Genomic DNA, 23,612 nt, shown 5'->3' with positions numbered 1-23,612 from the left:
GGCCAAATGACCCACCACATCTTGGGAGAAGCATTTCGGGAAAGAAAACAGGTAGTGAAATCTTCCTGTTGCCATGTAAGTCCTTTGCTACTGAGCGTTATTTGGAGCCAACTGAAGCTCAGATCGGTTAAGGCAGCTCACCAAATACGTATGATGAGAGTCACTGGATGAATATGTATTGTCAGTGTTGGGCATTAATGTCTATATAAATAGATGGAATATTAACAATGAGATTAAAATTAGGGAGATTGTAAGAAGAACTAAAGAAGAGAGGTGGATTGGGGGTAAAAAAAGGACACATTGAACTAAACTGATTCTAGAGAATTTCTAAGGAAAGATGCCCAAAGTAAGGTCCTCACGACACACCTGTTTCTGGCTCAAGTAGTCCATACCCCGAGCCACATCTGCCGCAAAGTGAAGCAGCTGCTGGGAGGACAGCGTGGAGGCGGTGCTGTTGGCGATGGCGAAGGCCGGGTCGGTCTCCAGCACTCGGCTTTTGCGTAGGAAGTCCAGCAAGTTCCCGTGTGGCGCATACTCGATGGCCAGGTACAGGTAGCCTGTGGGGAAATGACAGACACTGCCTTACCGGGCACCTCACCGGCTTTGCTATGTCTGAGACGCGGGAGGGGCCTGGGGAATGGCTGGTAAAGCTGCATTTCATCTCAGAGTAACAACACGCGTGGTGGTGCCGACCTCAGTAATGCTGGCGACAGGAGGAAGGTAAGGACCATCCCCTGCAGTACTTGAAGGGTGCTGCGCTTGACTCAAGGCTCCCCTCTTTCCCACTCGCCTCCCGTTTCCTCCCAAACGTGAACCACCATGGAGGGTTTCCTGAATGTTTCCACCAATCAGGAATCACAGTAGAAGGAAATCAAAGCATGTGCTTCCAGAGGATCTAAGACGGCTAGCCCACATTACCTTTATTTGTTATTCAGTACTGATTGAGAACGTAGTACCAGGTTTCCCCAAAAATAAGACCTAGTCGGACCATCAGCTCTAATGCGTCTTTTGGAGCAAACATTAATATAAAACCAGGTAATTATATTATATTATATTATATTATATTATATTATATTATATTATATTATATTATATTATACCTGGTATATTATATTAGACCCAGTCTTATATACGACCCGGTATTATATTATGTTATATTACATTACATTACGTTATATTATACCTGGTCTTATAGTAAAATAAGACCGGGTGTTATACTACTTTTTGCTCCAAAAGACACATTAGAGCTGATGGTCTGGCTCGGTCTTATTTTCGGGGAAACACAGTATGGGCCGGGCATGTTATTCCTGTCTGTCTCTAGTTTTCCTTCAGGTTATATAAAAAATAAAAAATAAATAACAACAACAAACAATGATTAAATAGCCACAACTGATAACTTGCTCTCTCTTGCCTTCTACAGCTCCCTAAATCCCACACTAAATCACCATATTGCTAATTAGGTTCCTGGTCAGCAGAATCCAGTGTCAGAGATTGCATTTTACTTACAGAAACCAGAAAACTCAAACTTTTAGGAAGGAAATAAATCAATAGTACCTAGAAGTAATTATGGTCCATTGTTGTATGTGTATTCCAAATTGTTTTTCTCTTTTTCTTTTAATAAAAAGATAATCTTCTTTGATTAAAGAAATAAACATTGATCTTTAGAACCAGTAAAAAGTAGAGTTGTTTCACTGTCTCATAAAGGTAATTTGTTTTGTATACCTTTCTTTTTAATTTAAATTGTTGAATGACTTTGAACTTAAAAGATATTCTAAGAAATTAAAATTCTGTCCCCCCAAAATATCTTCTACTACTAAATCCTGTTGTACTGTAAGGAAAGATATACCTCAATTCTGGTATGAATGTGCTTTCTCACTTCTTTACTAGATTGTAAATTTGAAGAACCAACCAATATATATGCTAATGTGATGATAGAGCAAAATTTTAAAAGGTATATATTTTTCTGTTGTTGGTTATTATTTGTTTAACTTTCATTTACTGCTGTCCCATGCTGATTACAGTTTTCAGGAAATGTCTCAAAAATAAATGTCATTACTTCATTATTTAACCTAAGGGACATGATCTGGCTTTCAAAATTACACCCTTGTTGGATCTCAGAATGATATACTGTACAGAGCACTAGTATTTTTAGTTTAATAAATTGAGGAAAAGGAAATAGTCTCTTTTCTATTGTTGGTTTTGTGCTGCAAAGTCAACAAGAGGTTTTCAAGTTTGAAAATAATTACTTTGTGGAGATTTTTTTGTGGGAGAAAACTTTTCCACAAGAAATTACGTTTAAGCATAGACTCAGAACTACAAACCCAGGTAGCATGCAGAGGTAAACCCACAGAAGTACTCAATCAATATTCGAATTAGTAATATAAGGTGAACGTTAAGGATATGTGTGACATAGGATAGTTATAAAGCCCCAATGTAACTGTACAGAAAATTGTACAATTTGGAAAGAACAGATCTCTATTAGATATGTTATTATTATTGCTATTATTATTATTATTATTATTTTACCCTAAGCACCACCAGCACTTTCATATTACAGTACATTGCTGGCACTCATAAATTTACCATTCAGAATATCAGTTTGTGTTAGGAACTGAAATGAGAGGATGGACCATCAAGAAGAAGCAATGACATCACTCTTCCTGGTCCCGAGGGCTCCCCCAATCTACGTAGTAGTGGTCGCTTTGAAAGCCCCTGGATTAGCAAGCAGGGGGCGTGTGGGGCCAGAGATACCTGTGGGCAGTAATGGCTGATGCACATCAGAGGGCAAATGACTCAGCCTTGGATACTACCTCCAAAAAGATGCCAAACCTCAGTATAATCTATAAATGGGATGAGACATTCAGATTGAAACTGCAACTTCAAAAAATAGGTAACATTCTAAAATTATCTTTCCTAATTCAAATATGGAATGTGCCTGTTTCAAAATAAGCTCTGGCAGGAAAGACAGGAAAAGAGCATCTTACCACGATGTTCACAGGCTCCCAAGAGATTGATGATGTTTGGGTGGTGTCCGAGTTTGCAGAGAACCTCCAGTTCCCCCGCAAAGTCCCTGTGGTCGTCTTTGGAGGCATATTCTGGGAAGGAAGTCAAGAGTCATGATCCTTCTCCGTTCTTCCTCCCCCCAAACCACTATCCCCGTCTGCTCTCTGGACCTTCAGGTGCACCAACCACCATAGGCCTGGAAAACTGGACAGAAATCACAGAGACTAAGGAAGAACACAGTCACTGTTGACACTTGGGGCTGATACTTCTGTGTTCTTGGAGGGTGTCCTGTGCATAGTAGGATGTTTAGCAGCATTTCTAATCTCTACTCACTAGCTACCAGTAGCCCAAATGAAAATGTACCCAGACATTGCCAAATGCCCTCCAGGGGGACAAAATCACCGCTGGTTGAGAACCACCGCTCTAAAATGTTCTTATTTAAGCTCTCAAATACCCAGGGAAATGACGTGGTAGAGATGGAGCTGCCTCCACTTGTAGACTCTCCCTCTTCCAGCTGAATCTACCATCCAGGGACAAATATGCTGAGGAATAGAACCAAATTTCATTGAGAGCTCACCAATAACACATACACCTCACTTTATTCAATAATTTTAACTTGCTTGCTTTTTCACCAACTTGTCCTATGGGGGAGAAACCTCAGCTCTCAATGACTTTTTTTTTTTTTTATAGAAGTTGCTTGGTAGTCAGGACACTGACTTGCACTTCTTTCTGTTTGTCCTGTCTTTCCACTAGCACTTTGGTCAGAGGGAGAATCACCTGGCACCAGCCAGGCTGAGGGCAGGCCCTCTGGTTGATGCACAAACCGATCAGCCTGGAGTCCGTGACAGTGTGCTATTGTTGTTTTTGGAAAAATAGCAGAGGGGTGCTGGTGTCCATGTGTATGCCCGGGTGTGCTTGGAAATTATGGGAATGTTTCCCAGGGGCTAAGGGCACCTGTGAGAGAAACTAGCTGTGATCCCATGTCAGATACCCTGTTCATACCATAGGATCCCGAGGGTCAACGCCTTGGGAGCATTTTACAAATGAAGTTCTTTAGAAGGAGGTTGTCCGCTGACTTCAGGAACTGCCCTCATTCCAATGCATCACTCTCCCTGCAGAAATTTCTGCCCTGGTGCTGTTAAGCTACTTTACTTCTTCACGTGGGTATGACACAGACAGTCCGGCTTGGTCAGATCCCCAAAAAATGGATTTTACAAGGTTCTACATCCTCTCTCCTCTCACTAGCCTTACCACTTCCAAAACTCCCTGTGGCTAAAGTAGCAAAACAAAAAAAAAAAAGGGATTTCTGGCAGCTAAGCAAGATTAGTGTGTGTGTGTGTGTGTGTGTGTGTACACTCTGAAACATTACCATCTGTAAGCATAGTTAGTATCTTATTTTGTTTTGTTTTCTGACATGTGTTTCCTAACAGTGCAGAAAGCAGTGATGACCGAGATTTAGAGTTAATTCTCATCTGAGGCTCAATACTGTAGTCCAAAAGAAGGGAAACCCATCAGCAACTTTAGAGAGTCCTTGTGATGGAGAACCCACAATGCTAGTTAATCACATTCCCAGCTGTAACACACCACTCTCCAAGCCTCATGCTGTACAAGCAACGCTGCAGCTCCACCATCCAGGCACAGACAAACTGCCATTTCAAAGAGAAGGGAACACAGCTCATGTTGCCAGAGAGCTAGCCGTTCTGCTTCCTCAGAAGATCTTTACTATCCAACCTTGTTAAAATGGGTAGGCACCGCGCTGTCTTCAGATGAACACAACTGGGAAAGTGACCTTAGATCAGTGGTTTTCAAACATGAGTGTACAGAAGAATCATTGAGAAAGCTTGTTGAGGACACAGATTCTCACATGCCACACCAGAAATTCGAATATAGTAGAGCTGCGGGTTTGGGGGTGCAGTGGGAGAAGCCCCAGTAGATGTATTTCTTACAATGTCTCCAGAATTTTGGCTGGCAAAGTGTGGTCTCCAAACGCTTCGTATCAGTTATCACGTGGAATTAATTAGAAATGCAAATTCTCTGGGCTTTCACCAGACTTAGTGAATCAGAAATTGTGGAGTGGGGCCCAAGAGTCTGTTTTAGGTTTTGTAGCGAGCCTTCCAGGTGACTAATGCACACTGAATTCTGAGAACTACGACATCAAGAGAAATAATACCAAAGCTGCTCCCCATAAGATAGCAGGGTAGGACAGAGATTCTGTATTCTCATCTCCCGAGGAATCAACACAGCGGTGTTTAAATAGCTCGTGCCTTCATATTTTACATTCTGACTCTATCACAGGCTGACCCCAAAGGAAACTGCACCTTCACTTGCACGTAACAGCTGGATCTGACATCGTGCCAATGTTTTGCTTAAAGAATGCAAGACCACAGAGGAAAGATTCAACAGGAAGTCAAGTTTTCTCCCCACCCTCCTGAAATGCTGACTCGGTCTGTCCAGGCACTGACCTTTCATCCTTTTGATGGCAGCGTCCATCCGTAGTCCATCCTTCTTGATACGCGCCTTTAGAACCTGGCCAAAATTCCCCTCCCCGATCACATCTTGAAATTTGATGTCATTCCAGTCGAGCACTGGATAAATTGTAGGATCTGGGTTGTTTTTGGCCTTCCTGTTCAGGGCCAGAGTTCCTGAGTTGAACTGCACAGCTGGTTCTTCCCTCTGGAAAAATATTTTTTCATGGTTGCGTGTCAGGATTTTTTATAATTCTAAGGTACTCGTATGTAACACCTCCTGGTTTGTATCCATACCAGGTAAAAAAAAAAAAAAAAAAAAAAAGAAATACATCTAATTCTGGAATGGAGATGGAAATAGGTTTTATCTAACAAACGCATTCTGAGGAACTGGCTATCCACAGAGTGTGCAGGCACAGATCCAGGCCTCAGTGGGAAAGCATGCCGCAAGTGATTACAACGTCTGCAGAGGGCCAGGGAGGCAGGGGTAATTGCACGTGTGCTTGCCATAGCACAACCTCCAGTTAGTCACCCTTCATTTTCTGCTCTGCTCTGCAATGAGCAAGAGTTCAGTTCTGACGTAAAAAAGAACTTGAAGATTCCATCTGGGGCAGTCACAAGCGTGCCTCAGTGAGAGCTTTCCTAGCATCACCATGGTCTATTCTTGGCTCTCATCCACTCTCCCCACTTGCCCTAAAGCTTAGGATTTCTCAAGCATACTTTGGAGCAGATTCTGGCCCCTGGATGACTGATGCTTAGAGCAAAGCCCACCACAGTGTCTCCTTTTCTCCTGAGTTTAAGTCGCTGCTGACGATATCCTGATGAGCTCTTTCAGCACTACCCACCTCCTTGCAGGGCGTCCCTTTCCAGTGAGATCCTGAATTAAGCCATCTCTGGCATGGAGTCAGATAACAAATCTCCCCTTGTCCTCCACTGAGGGGACTCTCAGGGACTTGTGTGCATGAAGATATACCTCATTTGGAACATGTAATTGTACTCAATGTTTTATACACAGAATTGATAAAGTTGGGTACAGATTAATTTTGCAGAGTCCCAAACCAGAAACGAGAGAAGTGTTCAGGCTGTAGTATAATACCAAAAGGACGTCAATGGTAACGTATGATTTTATAGACTTTTGCTACTGGTGTAATTCCTAGACGAAAGAATGAGGCTGTGCCAAGTGCCATGAACTATGACTGCAGACTGAGGGGTACACAGAAATGGGAGCTACGCACATTTGTGTATGTTCTTATATACATGCGGCATGATAGGACCGATGAATACATTAGAAGTAGGACATGGGAACAGGAAATGGGAAAATGTGGGGAAAACTTGTCCAGGGCAGCACACCATTAGCTATCACACCAAGGTCTGCTTACGCCCATGCCCTTCCTTACCAAAAGTGTTTAATTTGTTGCAGTGTAAGGTTACTCTCTCTGGTGACTTATCACGAGGGAGATCATACATCTCATTTTGGCAGGGCAATAGTCCTGTTCTAGGCCTGGCTTCTTTCATAATTATGAAGAGCAACCTTTTTGCTCTCAAAATTGTTTCATTTTGGACAGGAAATTCCACAATCAGGCTATTATCTCCCATTTAATAATTGAAGCCAAAGAAAAGATGAGACTTGTCACCTAAGGGAAATATTTGCTTTACAAGTACATTGCCTGGCGCATGTCTGTAAAGTAAAGGTATGCGTGTGCGTGGACTTGCAGGTATCAGCAAGTAGGACGAGGGGACACTACCACGTTTTGGAAGGCCTGGGCCATCCTCCTTTGGATGTTTGCTCTCTTCAGCTGCAGCATGATCAGAAAGGCCAACAGCACCGTCAGGCACGTCATCCCCGCAGAGCCAAGGATGGCTATCAGCAGCAGCTTCCCGCCTCCGAGCTCGGCCGGTGCTGTGCAGGGGGACACGGGAGAAGCAGGAGGGTTAGTTTAGGTGGAGAGAGAGGCCAAGACCATGTGTGGGGGATGTTGCAGCGGAATGGGAATGGAATGGCAGCCCTAGTCCTGCCACCTAACTGCTGTGTGACCTAGGACTACCCATTTATTTTCTGAAACTCAGTGGAGTGAGTCTGACTCATGGGGCTGTTTTAAGATCTTTTTAAAAAAAGTACAAAAGTGTTTTTTAAATGGCAATGTGCTAATCGTTAGTTGTTGTCATTTGTTCAACTGTTACTTCCAAGTAAAGGCCCAAGCAGATGCACATTATTGAGTAACAGTGCAAATGACTAACTAGATGTATGACTTTGGGAAAGTGGCTAAACCTCCCTACACAACTTCCCCACCTAAAAAAGCTTTATGATGCCAAGAGCTTAAAGTCTGTAAGATTGTCTTTTCTTGTTTTAAAGAGCTGATCTGAGGAGAAAATCTGAGGATACCAATGATAAAAGAAAAGAAGGAAGGGAGGGAGGGAGGGAGGGAGGGAGGGAGGGAGGGAGGGAGGGAGGGAGGGAGGGAGGGGAGGAAGAAGAGAGGGGGAGAGGGGAGGGAAAAACAGAAGAGAAAAACTGTTAAATTTAGGACTCAGGTCTAATCCTTCTACTTCTTCCCCTTAAGTTCAAATAAAATTAAGTTCAATATGTTTTTATGAAAATCAGCACGTAGAGCATGACTTTGTCTTCTCACAAGTATTCTTTCATGATCATCTCTCCTTCTGTCTCTATGCATGTGTGCATAGAGATGTCTGGAATGGAACGGCGAGGGTTTTTTGTTTTATTAATATGTTTTTTTTAATTTTCTTGTTTGTATTTTATGTATAGCTTGGACTTAGGGCCTGTAACACATTTTACCAAAACATTTACCTATGAAAATGATGTATTTATTAAGGGCGTGGTCTGAAAACTACAACTTTATAGTTGGCAGACTCATCATTCCTTGGACATTTCAAAAAGGTTCCAAAGAATCAGCACAGAAAACATAGCTTGTCTGATTTTAATTTTCAAACCCTAGAAAACCCTCCAGAGAAGCAAGAAGTTTTTAGTGCTATTATATTTTCTGTAAAAATAAACTCTAGTCCAAATAGTAAATTTGCAGAAATCACCATTTCTCTCTGTCTAAAATTTCCTTGCACATGTCGCAAATGCAGAGGCTTAAGAAGTGCCATTTCAGATGGATTTCAAAGGGAAGGCATTCCACATTCTGCAGCCTCCCCCCTACCTCCAACCCCCACCTTTGTTCACTTCATTCAACAGATCTTATCAATCACAAACACAGCAAAGTGTGTTCAGCACGGGAGGGATCTCCAAGAGCTTACTCTCTCTGCAGTGGGACCTAGTAGTGGACGTGCAGACATAATAACCTACATCCAAAAAGAATAAGAAAACTGAGACTAGCATAGTGCCATCGGAACTAAAGGAGGGGTTCATTTGGAGAGAGAATGGAGTGGGGTTCCTGGAGCCCCCCGCTGGAGCACTGCGCGGGCCTGACTCCCCTAAGCAGGTTCCATGTTCTTTTCTCCACAGAATCAAATTCATATTCCTCAGAGCTTCGACTGCTAGATTGGGGGGTGGGACTGATAGGCTAACTTAGCCTAAGGTTTAATATTAGAAAATAGAGCCACAGGGTATCCTTCTCAAGGGAATTTTCATTTTTAAGGACCTATCTAGAGATGGTGAAGGACAAATGAGGACAAATGAGTTATGTCCCATGACACAAATATGGGGTAAATATCTTAAGCCAGTGGGGTTTTTCTGATATTCTTCAGAAATCATCTTATGTAAATCCCTGTCCGCTCTACCAACCGTGAGACTTGGAGCGAGTCGTCAGTTCATGAGGAAAAGCTGGGTTGCTTGACCCTATGTTGTTCTCTGCAAAAATTTCCACCTGGTACATTGTTTGGGGCTCCAGGCCCTTGAGCTGATACTGGGTGATGGTGACATTCTTGATTTTCACATCAATGTGCTGGTCTTCACTCTTGCCCTGAACCTTGTAACGGATGATAATAGAAGAAATGGAATAACCATCCAAGATCGTCCAAGAGATCACAGCTGAGGAATCTGTGATGTTGAAAATCTTGATGTTTTCGGGTTGAGGAGGGAGAACTAGAAGTTAAAAAAAATAATAACAGTTCACTGAAGATATACTATCATCTCTTAGGTTATTATGCTTTTAAGATACAGTTAATGTTGACTCATGAACCATGAATGGCTAATAGGTATTGTCTCAGATGGTAATTCCAAACAGTTGGCAGTGGACTCCATGCAGACTCCACAGAGAGGCACAAGCTGGGACAATGGCAACATATATATTACATATTTGTCCTCCTTACACTAAATTAAGGCCTCAGAAATTCTGTTACTCCAAAAACCTATATTACACTGTTCTTGATGCTGGGGAGAACAGAAAGATTATGAGCAATGACTCTTATATAAGCCCTTCCACATAGTAACTCACTTCATCTTCATAACAATCTTACTATAACTGTTGAGGCCCAGAAGGTTAACTGACTTGACCAAGGTCACACAGCTATTAAGTAAAAGAAATAGGATTCAACTCCATAGGCACTTTGACTCCATAGTCTATACTGTTAGCCACTGTCCCATATGGCCTGTCCTTGCCCTAAATGCGCTTATGGAGGAATAGCAGGTCCGTGTATATGTGAGACAATGTGTTAAGCTTTTAGTAGGCGAAGTGATACAGGGATTTGGAAAAAGAGAGATAACATTCCACTGAGGGGCATAAGTAGGATGAGAGAGAGATGCTGTGAGGTTTTCCAGATATGAAGATGACACGCACAGGATCGTCCCTGCACTCTCACTCAAACTCCTTTCTGATACAAGGCACAGGCCAGAGGGAACTTTGTAATTCTAGAATGCCTAAAATTTTTTTACTCAAAGAAAGAATGGCTCCAAGTTCTTGCCTTTGATATTACCTGTACCTTACGTTTGCTAGGCTGTTTACAAGGTGTTTCCATGTGCAGGCTCTCTCTCTCTCTCGACCTTTATAACCACACAGTCAAGGAGGCAAACAATGCTGAGATTTTTAATTATCCAAATTTTAGCAATGAGAAAACTGAGACTTTAAAAATGTTAGGGACTTGCACTGGTCCCAGCAAGCAAGTAGTAGACCCAGGCCATTTTATTCCCTATGAAAGTTATTGCTTATAGAACCTTCAAGAAATGTCTTAATGTACATTCTTTCCATTCTATATTCTCTGAGATTCTTTCTCATTCTAAATTTCCTCTTTCTCTGATGTTGATTCTCAATATTATACTCTTAGGTATCTGTGGCAATCTAGGAGAATCAGGTATTGGATTTTGAGCCTTTCAATTCTGCTTGTCACTTTCTCTAACAGGTGGTAAATGATACAAACTCACAATTAATTAATCAACAGTCTGTCTTAACTCCTTTGCATCAAGTACCAAGCTTTTTGTATAACTTTACAAAAGTATAAAGTCACCTTTTTCCCCCATAGGAAGATTACAGAGTATTGGGAATATTAATATTTTCAGATTACTATGAACACATATCTAGTATTTGTATAGTTGTGCCTCAAAAAAAATTCTACTTCATAGACCAGTGGTATTCTAAGCCTATCACGAAAGAAGCAGTACCTTTCAAACACCTGTGGGAAGAGTAATGAATGTAATTTTGGTTACAACTAAAAAATCATAAATTTGCATGTATCAATTTACCCATTTTATGCCTGAAGGAAGTCCCCTTTTGGGCTACCTTTGTGGACCTCTGATTTAGATTTAGTGTGTCAGGACCCAACAATCTACATTTTAGCAGGTTCCCGAATGACTCTAAAGTAGATTCTAAAACACTTTTGGAAATGCTAATCAAATTGTAAATGATTTAGAAGTGGGATATAACTACTGAAGAAACTTCTGCAAGAATCAACCTTGCTTTGGAGCAGTTGGTTGCCCATCCAAAGAGACAAAATGGGTGCATGGTTTAGCAAAAATAAACAAACAAAATATAGAACTGAAATGTGAGTTAGGATCCTAACCCCACGATGACTTACTAGCTGTATCAGTTTGGTCAAGTTACTGACCCTCCTCTGTGCCTCAGGTTCTTCACCTGTTAAATGTGATGCTAATTCCTACTGCACTTTCCTCATGAAGTCATTGTGTCAAATGAAATAATCTCCGTATACATCTACAGGAACACATTACACACACGCGCACACACACACACACACACACACACACACACACATATATATTTTACATATGTTTGGAACCATATGCCAAATCTAATTCATTTCACTCCTTACACTTGGTCCAGATGGAATTGCTAGCTGAGCACCAACATAAACTTTGAACTAGAAGCATTAATTTTATTTCTGAACAATCTACATGCAAGATCGGCCACTGACAACATAGCATCTCAACACATAATATCAGTTAAAACTGAAATGTTCTCATCCACATCCTCCTTTCCCTAATTTCCTGACTCTGTAGGGACCGGCTCCTACCCTGCCAATCTCAGCATCTCTACCACCACCAGCAGCATAATTCCACCCCCCACCCCATCAAATTCCATACAACCTCCTAAGGCAAGTCCTCCTCCAGTGACTACTAGCTAGTTTGCATTTAAGCCTATAAATATGATACTAATGATGTGATTTGATAATATATAATTCTAATGAGGGTAAAATGTATATAGAATAGTGAATGAACATCTAACTTTGAAAAAGAAAATGATTCACCTACTGTTATCAAAACATTTAATAAATTTATAGTAATTTAAACCGGTTGGAAATGGTACAGGAACAAACACGCAGATCAGTGGAAGAGAACAGAGTGCCCAGAAATAGATGCAAAACCAATATGAGAACTTGGTGTATGATACAGAAGGCATCACAAGTCACTAGGGGGACTATTCAATATATGGCATTAGAACCCCTGGCTTGCCATATGTGAATAAATGTAAAAGATTAAAATATTTATGCTCTATCCCAAAATAACATCCCTATATCTTAAAGACCTAATAATGCAAAACAAAATACTAGAACTACTGGAAAAAAATATATAAAGACTATATTTATGACCTTAGGGTAAGGAATAACTCCAAAATACAAAAAATACAAACCACAAAGACAAATATCGACGTGTGATTACATCAAAATGTAACCTGTGTATAGGGTAAAACAACACCACAAACACAGTGAAAATAAAGAGATTAGGAGAATATCTTTGCAATGTATACAACAAGGTTAGTATCCAAATTATATAAACAATTTTAGCAAATCAGTAAAAAAAAGACAACCAAGCAAATGGGAAAAGTATATCAACAAATATATCAACTGAGGAAATCTAAATGCCCAACAAAATACCCAAGAAAAGATGCTTATCCTTGTTAGTTATCAAGGAAATGAAAATTGAAATTAATAGTGGGGCACCATTTTTTACATTTGAGATCGAAATTAAAAAGCAGTCTGACAATATCAAGCAATATAGATATAGGGAAAAGATATAAATAGATGTGGAGAAGATAGGAAAATGGTGCTCTCATATGTTCCAAGACATAGAATAGCCACGTTAGAGGGATAAAGCCAGTCATTCCTCTTCTGGACCTGCTCCCTAGAAAAGCTCTCACCTGTGCATGCGGAGACATGTATAAGCATGTTCATTGCATTTTTGTTTGTGATAGACGAAAAGAAAAGAAAGAAAAAGAAAAAAATCTAAATGTCTAGCTAAAAAGGAAGGGATAAGATGATATAATCATCACACAGACTATTATGCAGAAGTTAGAAAAGCATATGTCAGATCTAAGCAAATTAGCATGGACAGATAAAAATCATAATGTTCATTCAAAAAAGCAAGATGAAAAATAATGTGTATGCATATGTACACTTAAGGATGTATATAAATTATTAAAATTATACAACGCTGAATGGAAAGACACATAAGAAACTCCTAATCTTGGTTGTCTCTGGGGAAAGGGGGATATAATTAGAGTAAGGATGATGGTCAAAGGGGATGTTGGTATTACCTGTCTTGTGTTATTACTTCCACAAATCAACAAAATGGCTGAAAGCAAATATGACAAAATGTTAACCATTGTTAATTCTGAGTTGTAGGAATGTATTTGTCATATTATTGTATGCACTGCTCTATAACTTTTAAATTTAACAGAATTAAAAAAAAAATTGATGAAGAATCCCTAAACACTGGCAGAACAGTGGAGACATCCACATGTCACTGATACAAGAAGAGAGTGGCCACCGAAATACTGAGCCAGTTGCCACACTTGTTACCTAAGGAGAGACCCAGATACAGAATAGAGCCTAAGACTTTGGGGGTGGGCAATGGGCCACATGATCCTGACTTGTAAGTAGTTGGTCTGGCCGAGAAATGTCTCGTCTTCCCAAGGGCTCCAAATGCACAGGCATAGTTCTAAAGCCTGGAATCAAAATAGAACTCTCTGCTTAATAATGAGAAAACTTTCAACACTACAAAGAAACCCAAGAAGTTCCAGCTAATGTTAAATGACCAATCTGAAATGAAGAAAAGCTTGAATTGCACAATATTTTGAAACAAAAGTTGTACTATTACTCTCAAGTCCATATGGTAGCTCCAAGAATTGTCTGTTAAGAAAAATTTTTTTTTGATTAAAGTGTATTGGGGTGACAATTGTTAGTAAAGTTACATAGGTTTCAGGTGTACAATTCTGTGATACATCATCTATATATCATATTGTGTGTTCACCACCCGGAGTCAGTTCTCCTTCTATCACCATATATTTGACCCTTTTGAAAAAGACTATTTTTCAAGCAAAATTGTTTGGCTTTTAAGATTAGGAAAGATACATCTATAACTAGTCGACATCTACGTATGTACAAATACATGACAATCCTGAAAACTGCCCTATAACAGAGTAAACATGCCCTAGAAAACTTTATTCATATTATTAATAAAAAACTCCAGACCAAGGAAAGGTAACTTTTAGCCCAGTCCTGCCTGAATTATTACAAACCCACTTACACGGAGTGTGCAGGTCATTAAAATGATTTAGTGTTTTGGGGTGGGGCACTGATTAACCTCCATTCACAACGAAGTACCTTTTATGATTTCTAAGAAACAGTGCGGAAGTGACAGTAGCTACTAGGTCCAAATGGCAATAGTGAAATGTCAACCAGGTGAGGCTGGGGCAGCAGGAGACACTTACTGTCACTAAGGGTCCACGCAGTGAGGTCTTCACTCCATTCCCCCTGCGCCTTGGTGTTGACTCTGGCTCGGACTATGTACTGCTCTCTGGGGTGTAAGTTGATCAGTAGCACTGATGTCAAGTTGCCTGGCACTTTAATATTCTGCTGATCACCATTCATTTGCACAGACCTCCTCTCAACTTCAACATAAAAGTCATCTTCTGAGCTGGGAAATATTGGTTGCCAGGTCAAATTGAGAGTGGTCTGGCTTTTTGGTAGGAGATTGAGACCTCTTGGAGGAGGGAGACCTAGGGGAAACCAGAAAGATCATGGTTTTGGCACAGGGTGAAGGTAACACACAGCCCCAAAGCGCAGCTTTACAGAATACCCTTGGTTTCTAGAATAATACACAACTTCACATGCTCTCAAAGATACACAAGCTAGAAGCCACGTAATACTTTTTTCCTACCAAAACAGAAAACTTTTAAAATAAACCTAATAGGTAGTTTGACTAATTATAATACAGGAATACAACCCCTTTGGAGAACAATTTGGGAATATTTTTCAAGAGCCCTAGAAATTACATATATTTTGGTCCTATAATCTAGCTATCAAGGATTTATTCTGAAGACATAATCCAAAGGAAGAGAAAAACCTATGTGCTTGAAGACGTTTATTACATTATTTATAATAGCAAACAACTGGAAGAAACCTAAATGACCAAACGAGGGAAATGCTGCAATAAATTATGATATATCCACCCAAGGGCTTAAAATAGATAACTGGGGAAAGTATGGGAGCCCAATAAAAATATTTGTAATACATGAGAAAAAAATTCTGATTGGTAAAAATCATGTCTACAACTGGTGAAAAATAGGAAGGAAACTGATAAAAATGAAAACAGTGGATTTGCCAAGGTTGTGGGATTGTAGGTGAATGAATGTTTATTGTTTCTCTTACCATTTTGAGTAACACATTTTAAAGCAATTTGGGGATTACTTCCCCTTAGCAAAGAGAATTTCAGACAGCTGTGGTGGCAGGGCCGGCCCAGCCCTGCTCTGATCACATCAAGGTCTGAGCTCCTCCCACGTGCGGCCTGGCCATAATTACCCACAAGAACCTGGGCTACCAGACAGTAACAGGATGGAGACAATAGGGGTTTTGAAATCAGAGAGACAGGAGCATGCCACTTCAGTTTTGTGACCTTGGGAGAATTCACAACCTCTCCAAGTTCACACGTAACACAAAATAAAAATACCCATCTTCCAGCCTCAGGAGGAGTAAATGAGATAACGGATGTGGAAATGCTTCGAAAATGTAAGATGCTCTATTATCATGACCTCCTTCTCTCCTTTCCTTCCTAAGATGTCTTATCTTGTGTCAATAGACAGAGGAGGAATCTGTGTGTTTTCAGTTAATCAGAATAAACTGATTTTTAAATTCCAGATATAAAGTATATTCAAAACATAGGACAGGACTCCTTTAACTCATACATTCACAGTGGGGACATTATTGCCCCTAAGGAGGCAACACTTGGTTCCTTGGGTGGGAGAAAATTTTATATATTACAATGGTTTATGAAGGACCACAATACATAAACAGAATTGTTGTAGTAAAATTCATGGCAGGAGAGACATTAGGACAAAATTGACATTTTTTCCTAAGGGCAAAATGATCTAAAGAGATCGTAGGGGTGTGACAATTTTAAAAATTAAAAAAAAAAAAAAGTTGAGAAACACTGCTCTAACTCTTGGTTAGAAGCAAGAGGACGAGTCTGTTTCCACCCACGGAGAGTGTGACCCTGACTGCCAGCTCTGACTGCTCTTAGACTAGGGAGAATCAGCTAGCAGGTCCTACAGTTTGCCTGGCAGGATGCTAAAGGTCTTAGTGATCCTTTCTCTAGAACCTTTGCAAATTGAAAGAAGTGACGTCAAGTCCTCTTGCTCATCTCTAAAGTTTAAGTTCCAAAATAAGCCACCCAGAGTGGTTAGGCAGGCTTGCAATGACAAAGCAGAACAGAAGGTTGAGGTCTTGGAGTTTACATGTAAACCCTCGAAGTCTACACCTGGTACAGAGAAGTAACTCAATAAATGGTCATTTCCCTTTTTCCATTCCCTCAGGGACATGACTCATACTCCCCTCCCCCACCCTCCACCCCGCACCTGCCCTCTTTCTGCCACCAGTTCAGAATGTGCTCTCTTCCCTCCCCTCCTGGCCTCCCTGGCCTTCACCACTCAGTCAACACAATTATAAATAGTGCAACTGCCAGATGAATTAAAAAAAAAAAATCAGCAAAATTCAAATGATGGGAAAAGAAGAGCCTTCAAGAATTTTCTACCCACCCACCCTTGAAAACTACTTTGAAATATTCCGAGAGACCTCCAAATACATCCTGGCTGGAACATATTCTGAGGGCTGAAGACAGTACAGTGTGGGTCTGTGAAGTGTTTTATGTTGTGTTCCATAAATACTTTCCATCTGAGTCAGATTATGACCTTCCCCTTTTGATTCGTCAACACTGGCTTGAGAGATAATTAATGACCATTTGCCTTTTAGCAGCAACCTGACCACATATCAGGGACCTCTTTGATCAAAACCACTGAGATTCCTTTATCATATAATTTATATAGAGTTTCTGGTTTTGCGTATATATGTATGTATGTATGTATGTATGTATGTATGTATGTATGTATGTATGTATTAACTACCTGGCAGGTTCTCAGGAAACCATTTCTTACTTGTGCAATGGTTCTATAAGCTCCAGAATAATGATTGAGTTCTATTTGTTTCTTTAAAGATGCTGCTGGTGAAATGAAAACTAGGTGGGGTGTGTGGAGCCAGGTCACTTGGTTAGGGATGCACAGCCCCTACAGGAGAGCTAGATGTCCTTCCTAGTTTCTCACTAAATCGCACCATATCCTCTCCCTGTAGTAAAGGACTAAAAAAAATAGGAAAACTTATCAATTGGAACAAAGGAATGGTGCCTTTGAGTTCCTAGGTTAAAAATAATAATAATTGGGGAAACAAAGGATGGTAAGTCTGGAGATCTAATATGCTGACGCATCAGAGACATCTCCCTGGGCAGGTTATTAACCACTCTCAAACTCTACTTTTTAATCTATTAAATGGGAAGGTGATCATTCTTAGCCTTTACAGGAATATGAATTAAATATATGTGAACTTGAAACTATGAAGTGCTGACCAGGAGACAGTAACAGATGACTATACACGGTAAGCCCTAGAAAAGAGAACTTGACAAGGGGTCATTCCAATATCTCAGAGGAGAGTACCTGGGTAGCAGAAAGCTAGAGCCCCAGTTAGCATCAAGGAAACTTCACAAATATTAAGGGCTCCTCAATTAACACGATAGAAGGCCAATAGCTAGTGACTAACACTGATCAACGGAGAAATCTTGCTACACACATCCCTTAGACTGTGGACCCAGGACCAGCGGCACTAAGCATCACTTGCAAACTTTTTAGAAATGCAAATTCTTGAGCCCCACCCGTCTCAAGCCTCAAAAACTGCGGTGGGGCTCAGAAATCTGTTTTAACAAGCTCTCCAGGTGATTCTGATAGATGCTAATGTCTGAGAACCATTGATTTAGAAACACGAAGGTATAGACTATAAAAACAGCTTAAGGAGATAAAAGTGGCTGCCTGTAAGAAGCCGGAATGGGAGGTGGAGGGGGGGCTGTTCTTTAGATAAAAGCCTTTCATTCCATTTGATGTTTTAACTATGTGCATGAATTACTTTGAAAAATTAGGAATTATTTTTAAAAATAAATAAACCGGGATCTCTGAGGTATGTATGTGGCAAGAGCCTGGGCTTAAGATGGAAACAGGAAGTGGTGGTAAAGCTCGGGAGCCAAGGTTCAGCACGGTTGCTATTAAGTAAATCTAACTCCTAAGGGATGTCCCTGCTTTCCTGAAGGCTCATCTGCTTCCTTCTCTGTCTCCGTGGATTGCCACAGACCCTTCCCCAGGGAGATAGACTAGGAGTGCAGCCCAAATAAAGGAGTGGTTTGGCTCCAAGCTGCTACCCTTCCTGTCACTTTCCCACCCATTCAAAAGCGAACTCCTTCCACCTCCATCCCCACCCACCCACTCACCCACCACCACCCTTCCTGGTCTTCCTTCCTCTTTCCCCTTCCTCCCCCTCCCTCCCAGCACTGGAATAAATGCTGTTTGCTTCCACTGACCGATAGATGCTGTTGTGAACCGTCTCACAGGTCCAGGGTGCCCTTCCCCGCCCTCTCCACGCCGGACCAGCTGCACGCAGAGTTCATATTCTGTGCGAGGTTCCAAATAGTTGAGTGTAACAATCTCATTTGTCACTGAGAAGAGGGAAAGTCCAGGAAACTTAAGTTGGCATTCTTTGACAATTCTTTAAATTGGAATGTTGTTATTGTGGTATGAGCTAATGTTTGGTTTTTAAAAATACAATGTCTTAGTGAAACAGAGAGGCAATTCCATCTTCAGGGCCTCACCATTCCTAATATAATGGAAATAAGGCTATTTAAGAGAAGCTTCCAGGTTACCGTATATACATGAATATAAGTATCTCCGTGTCACTTAATCATTTCTACTCTAGTCTTTTAGTCTTTTCATTTGTAGAGTAAATGCACAAATCTTCAACTGTATGGAATACCAATTTGATTTAGGGGAAAAATCTCAATTAGAATAATATAAAATAATTTAATTGCTACTGTTTTCAAGTGCATACAGTGATTGCAATCAAGCTATCAAGAAAAGAGACTCTGAGGGTTTGCTTACAATGACAGGATAAAGGATTTCTAACAGTCATAACAAATGAAGGTACCTGAAAATAGATCCCATTAAAACATGGTATATGCTGCTTTTTTCCTTAGCTATTGGTTTTAGCCAGCCTCTGTTTCTCCAGGGATCTTGCAAAGGTAGATTTTTGCCTTACCATATGATAAATTCCCAGTCGGTAAGAAAAAAGTGGGCTGTCTACTTGTAAAAAGGAGAAGATGAATTATTAGTACCATATGAAAAAAGCTGCTTTTTATGAAGACCTAGCTAGCCACTGATATTGGAAACAGCAATCCAGCAAATCAGCTTTACGTCACTGGAATTCTGAATTTTGGCTGAGTCCACAATAGAATATGAAGAGGTCAGTACTAATACCATGACCTTATTCAATGTAACCATATCAGCTAGTGTTATTAAGCCCCAAACCCTCCTTTTCTTCTCCTTTTAAAAACTTCCTTAATTACCTACATACAGTGGGTAGAGGGTCCTTTACAGAAAATCACGGGAAGAGTGAGGGAAAAGTATGAGTGGAAGAATGTGCATTGCCTACAAGCATGATAGTGGCAGGTCTCTCCACAAAGATGACACAATAAAAGCAGCACTGTCCATTGATAATGCTCAGTTGTCTCTTTAAAAATTGTGATTTTATATTAGCATGCAACAAACAGAACTGTAATTTAGTGTTTCAAAATAACTTTAACAAATTAATGAATTCATTAAACTGTTTTCACGAACTTTTGACATTTTATCACATTTTGTTGAATTATTTTTTTTCTTTCAGGAAGTTTGGGGAGGGGTCTGTCGCTCTCTACCCACACTCCCTTCTCTCTCCACTTCAGTCCAGTCTGCCACAACCCGAACTTTTTGGGTCCAAATTGCTCTCAAAATCTCTGTGGGTTAGAAGCCTTCTGGACAGGGCAAGATGCAATTGAGAAAAAGACTACACAACTCGATATAGCAACAATCACCCCTCAGATTTAAGCATATTACATCTCTTTGTCCCTGGATTTGCTGTATTTGTGGCATAATCACGTATCTTTCACCATGAGCAAGCAAGACAGAGCAACTAAAAACAGGACTGGAGAGCCAGAGGAGCCCAAGAAAGGAAATACTGATACAGAGAGTAACTCTGTACCCATAGTACACCTTTCGGGAAGGGTGCCCCAGAACTCAGAGGGCTGCACGTTCTGTCTTCAGTACTCTGAAATGAAACCCTCTGCTCCAACCACCATGGGGTAGAACATTGAGACAAGGAGAAGGGATTTCTATATTTGGGGGGAAATGTTTTTCCTGGTGCCACATCTCCAGCTGGAGCCCTTCTTGCCCAAAGCTTACCTTGGATATGCCGCCACGCCTCATAGTGATTCACGGGTTTGTACAGCAGCTTCTTGGATTTGATTGGTCCATCCCCAAAGTAAGGCTCAGAGCTGATGTTGATGACAGCAAAGTTATGTCCGGTGTCAATCACGTTTGGGGCATTCAGGGGCTTGGGAAGAACTAAACAAAATTTCACCCATCAGATTAGTTCCTAGAGTGTGGGGTTTTATCACTGTTCTTAGGTGAGGGGAGAGTGTGTCTTTGTATTTCCTCTTAATGTTCTCTGCTCAGATTCAATGCGGGCACCCACTCGGTGATCTCACCGCCTAGTTCTTGACCCTCCAACCTGTTAGCCACAGTCAAAGTGCTTTCTTAAAATATGAACACTCCTCTGCTCAAGACCTTATAATGGATTCCCATTACATTTAGAATTAAATCTAAAATTTGTACCGTGACCTACCAGGCCTTGCACAGGAAGCAGAGCCCCTGCCTCCTCTCCAACCTCCTCTTCCCTCTTCCAGACCCTGCAGTCCCACTGACCTCCTTTCAGTTCGTCCAGCTAGCAACTCACCAAGCTCCTTTCTGTCTCAGGTTCTTTGTAGATGTTGTTCTCCTGCAAGGAATGCTCCACCTCCCACTATTCTCCCTTTAACTCTTACCCATCACTCCGTTCTCACCTTTTGATGTGACTTCTTCACTGGGGCTCCTAGGACCTCAGTTAAGCTTGTGGGTCGTACACTTCCACAGAACTTATACTTTTCCTTCATTGTCATTTTCAGAATTTATTAGTCTTTGTAACTTTGGGTGATTATTTGATATCGGTCTTCCTGCTAAATTATGTATTCTCTCTCCATTCCCTCTCTCTCTTTGGTTTAAAATGACACAAACTTATTATAATGCAGTTTTGACGGTCAGAAGTCAGACTTGTATCTCACCAGGCTAACAACAAGGTGTTGGCAGGGCTGTGTGCCTTGCTGGAGGCTCTAGGGAGAATCTCTTTCTGTGTTCTTTCCAGCATCTAGAAACCGCCTGCATTTTTTGGCTCAGGGCCCCCTCCTCCATCTTCAAAGTCAACAAGTCACATCTCTCTGACCTTCTTCTACTGTAACATATCATTCTGAGCCAGAAAAGTTCTCTGTCTTTTAATGACTCATGTGATTAGAGTGGATCCCTCTGGATAATCCAGAATAATCTCATTTCAAAGACCATGTATTCTCAGTGGGCACAACAGCACTACTAAGGAGGTAAAAATTGGTTTTGGGGGGATGAAAAAAATCTTAGTGATTACAATGGTTTGTGGCCTTCCAAAAAGCCACAGTACATAAATGTATATACAGTACAGCAATGATATTATTAGTACATTTTATGGTGATGGGAGGAGAGTTTTGGGATACAATTTTTAAAAGGGCTCCTTCATGGGACGGTAATGATAAAAAGGTTGCAAAACACTGCACTAAACTCTAAACTCCATTAGGGCAAAGACCAAGTAAGTTTGTTCACCAGGTGCTAAATAAATGTTTGTCAACTGAATTTGTCCACAGTGCGCTCCATTAGCCTGACCTTCTTAGAAATGCATAACTATTGGGTTTTTTTCCTCTGCAAGAATGTATATTATGTAATGTAGAATCTTCCAGATTTCAGGGGACATTACAATGTTCAGTACTTTTACTTTATCTCTCTGTCTCAATGTTGTGACTCACCATCCGTAAAAATTGCCCTTAAGTCTTTGTTCACATATCACCTGCTTAGGAAAGCCTGATAACTCCATTTAGTATCACAGTCACCCCTTCAGCCCTGCCCCAGCAGTCTTTACCCCCATTTTTGTTTTCTTCATGGCACTTAGCTTTTTAGCAAACTATCCATTTTCCTTACTTATTTGTTCATTGTTTATTTCCCTATGGGAACAAAAGCTCTATGACAGAAGAGCTTTTTTTTTTCTTTTCTCCTCATGTTGTTCGTTGCTGTATTCCCAATGCCTAGCACACAGGCCTCTAGGAATGTCTGTTGACTGACTACAGGAAAACTGAGGAGGAAGTTGTCCAAGATAAGGATAATAAAGGCAGGGAGAAGCCTGATCAAGCAGTATCCCGACTGGAGGCAGTGTTAGGTTAGGGAAGTCTGGACACACATTTTACCTAGATCAGTGTTGGACGAAGGCATTTGGAAAAAGTGAGAAAATTCATTCATTAAGTCATGCTTCCCTTGTATGATCACATAAGACCACCTGTTTGTTTGAAACATCAAAATGCATATTTTATATAGCCATTAATTCCAGTCTCTTGTAAAAGAGATACTTTTACAAGGGTTAAAAAAAATAGCTCCAACACCTTCCTCTTAGTAATTTATAATTTTGTTTTTTGGTCTTTTAATCATTATAGAGACATTCATTGTCAAGAGCAAAAATTTTAAGTGTATTTAGCTCAAGAGACTTTCCCTATGTACATACATAACTGCCCCCAGATTGAGATAGAGAACATCTCCCGCCCCCCAGAAAGTACCAGGCACCCTTGTGTCACTTCCCTGTCAATCGGGAACTACAACCCTGACTCCTGCCACTATAGGTTAGTTTTGCCTATTCTTTAACTTTATATAAATGGAATCATACAGCGTGTACTTTATTTTGCTCATTATTATGTCTATGAGACTCATCCACAATGTGGCAGGAATACATCCTTCTTTTATTACTGTTTAAGATTTCACTGTATGATGTTATGGCTGCATTGTGTTTCTCAAAAATTCATATGTTGAGGTTTTAACCCCCAATACTTCAGAATGTGACTGTATTTAGGGACAGTGTCTTTAAAGAGGTAGCTAAGTTAAAATCAGGTCATTGGGGGCATTGCTGATCCAATATGACTGCTGTCCTCATAAGATTAAATTAGGATACACACGTACAGAGGTAAGACCAGATGAATACAGAAGGAGAAGACTATCTACAAGCCAAAGAATGAGC

General features: G+C 40.6%; 1 protein-coding gene across 2 annotated transcripts in view; it reads right to left on the bottom strand.

Annotated features, from left to right (window-relative positions):
• TEK (TEK receptor tyrosine kinase) overlaps positions 1–23,612 on the bottom strand; it is a 98,196-nt gene that overhangs the window by 8,599 nt on the left and 65,985 nt on the right. The window contains exons 10-17 of one of the 2 annotated variants that reach the window (XM_019736283.3): positions 20,678–20,839; positions 18,769–18,903; positions 14,588–14,875; positions 9,214–9,513; positions 7,214–7,368; positions 5,466–5,676; positions 2,985–3,095; positions 367–557 (exon numbers count right to left, since the gene is read on the bottom strand). In XM_019736283.3, coding sequence (XP_019591842.3) covers positions 367–557; positions 2,985–3,095; positions 5,466–5,676; positions 7,214–7,368; positions 9,214–9,513; positions 14,588–14,875; positions 18,769–18,903; positions 20,678–20,839 — 1,553 coding nt within the window. The remainder of the gene's footprint in view (positions 1–366; positions 558–2,984; positions 3,096–5,465; positions 5,677–7,213; positions 7,369–9,213; positions 9,514–14,587; positions 14,876–18,768; positions 18,904–20,677; positions 20,840–23,612) is intronic. The other variant, XM_019736284.3, reaches the window with a different exon arrangement.

This window comes from Rhinolophus sinicus, chromosome 16 (assembly GCF_057876585.1).
Source record: "Rhinolophus sinicus isolate RSI-liver-muscle chromosome 16, RSI-T2T, whole genome shotgun sequence".
NCBI classification, from domain to species: Eukaryota; Metazoa; Chordata; class Mammalia; order Chiroptera; family Rhinolophidae; genus Rhinolophus; species Rhinolophus sinicus.
Note: the sequence above shows the minus strand (reverse complement) of the source record. Positions and strands in the feature narration are given on the sequence as shown.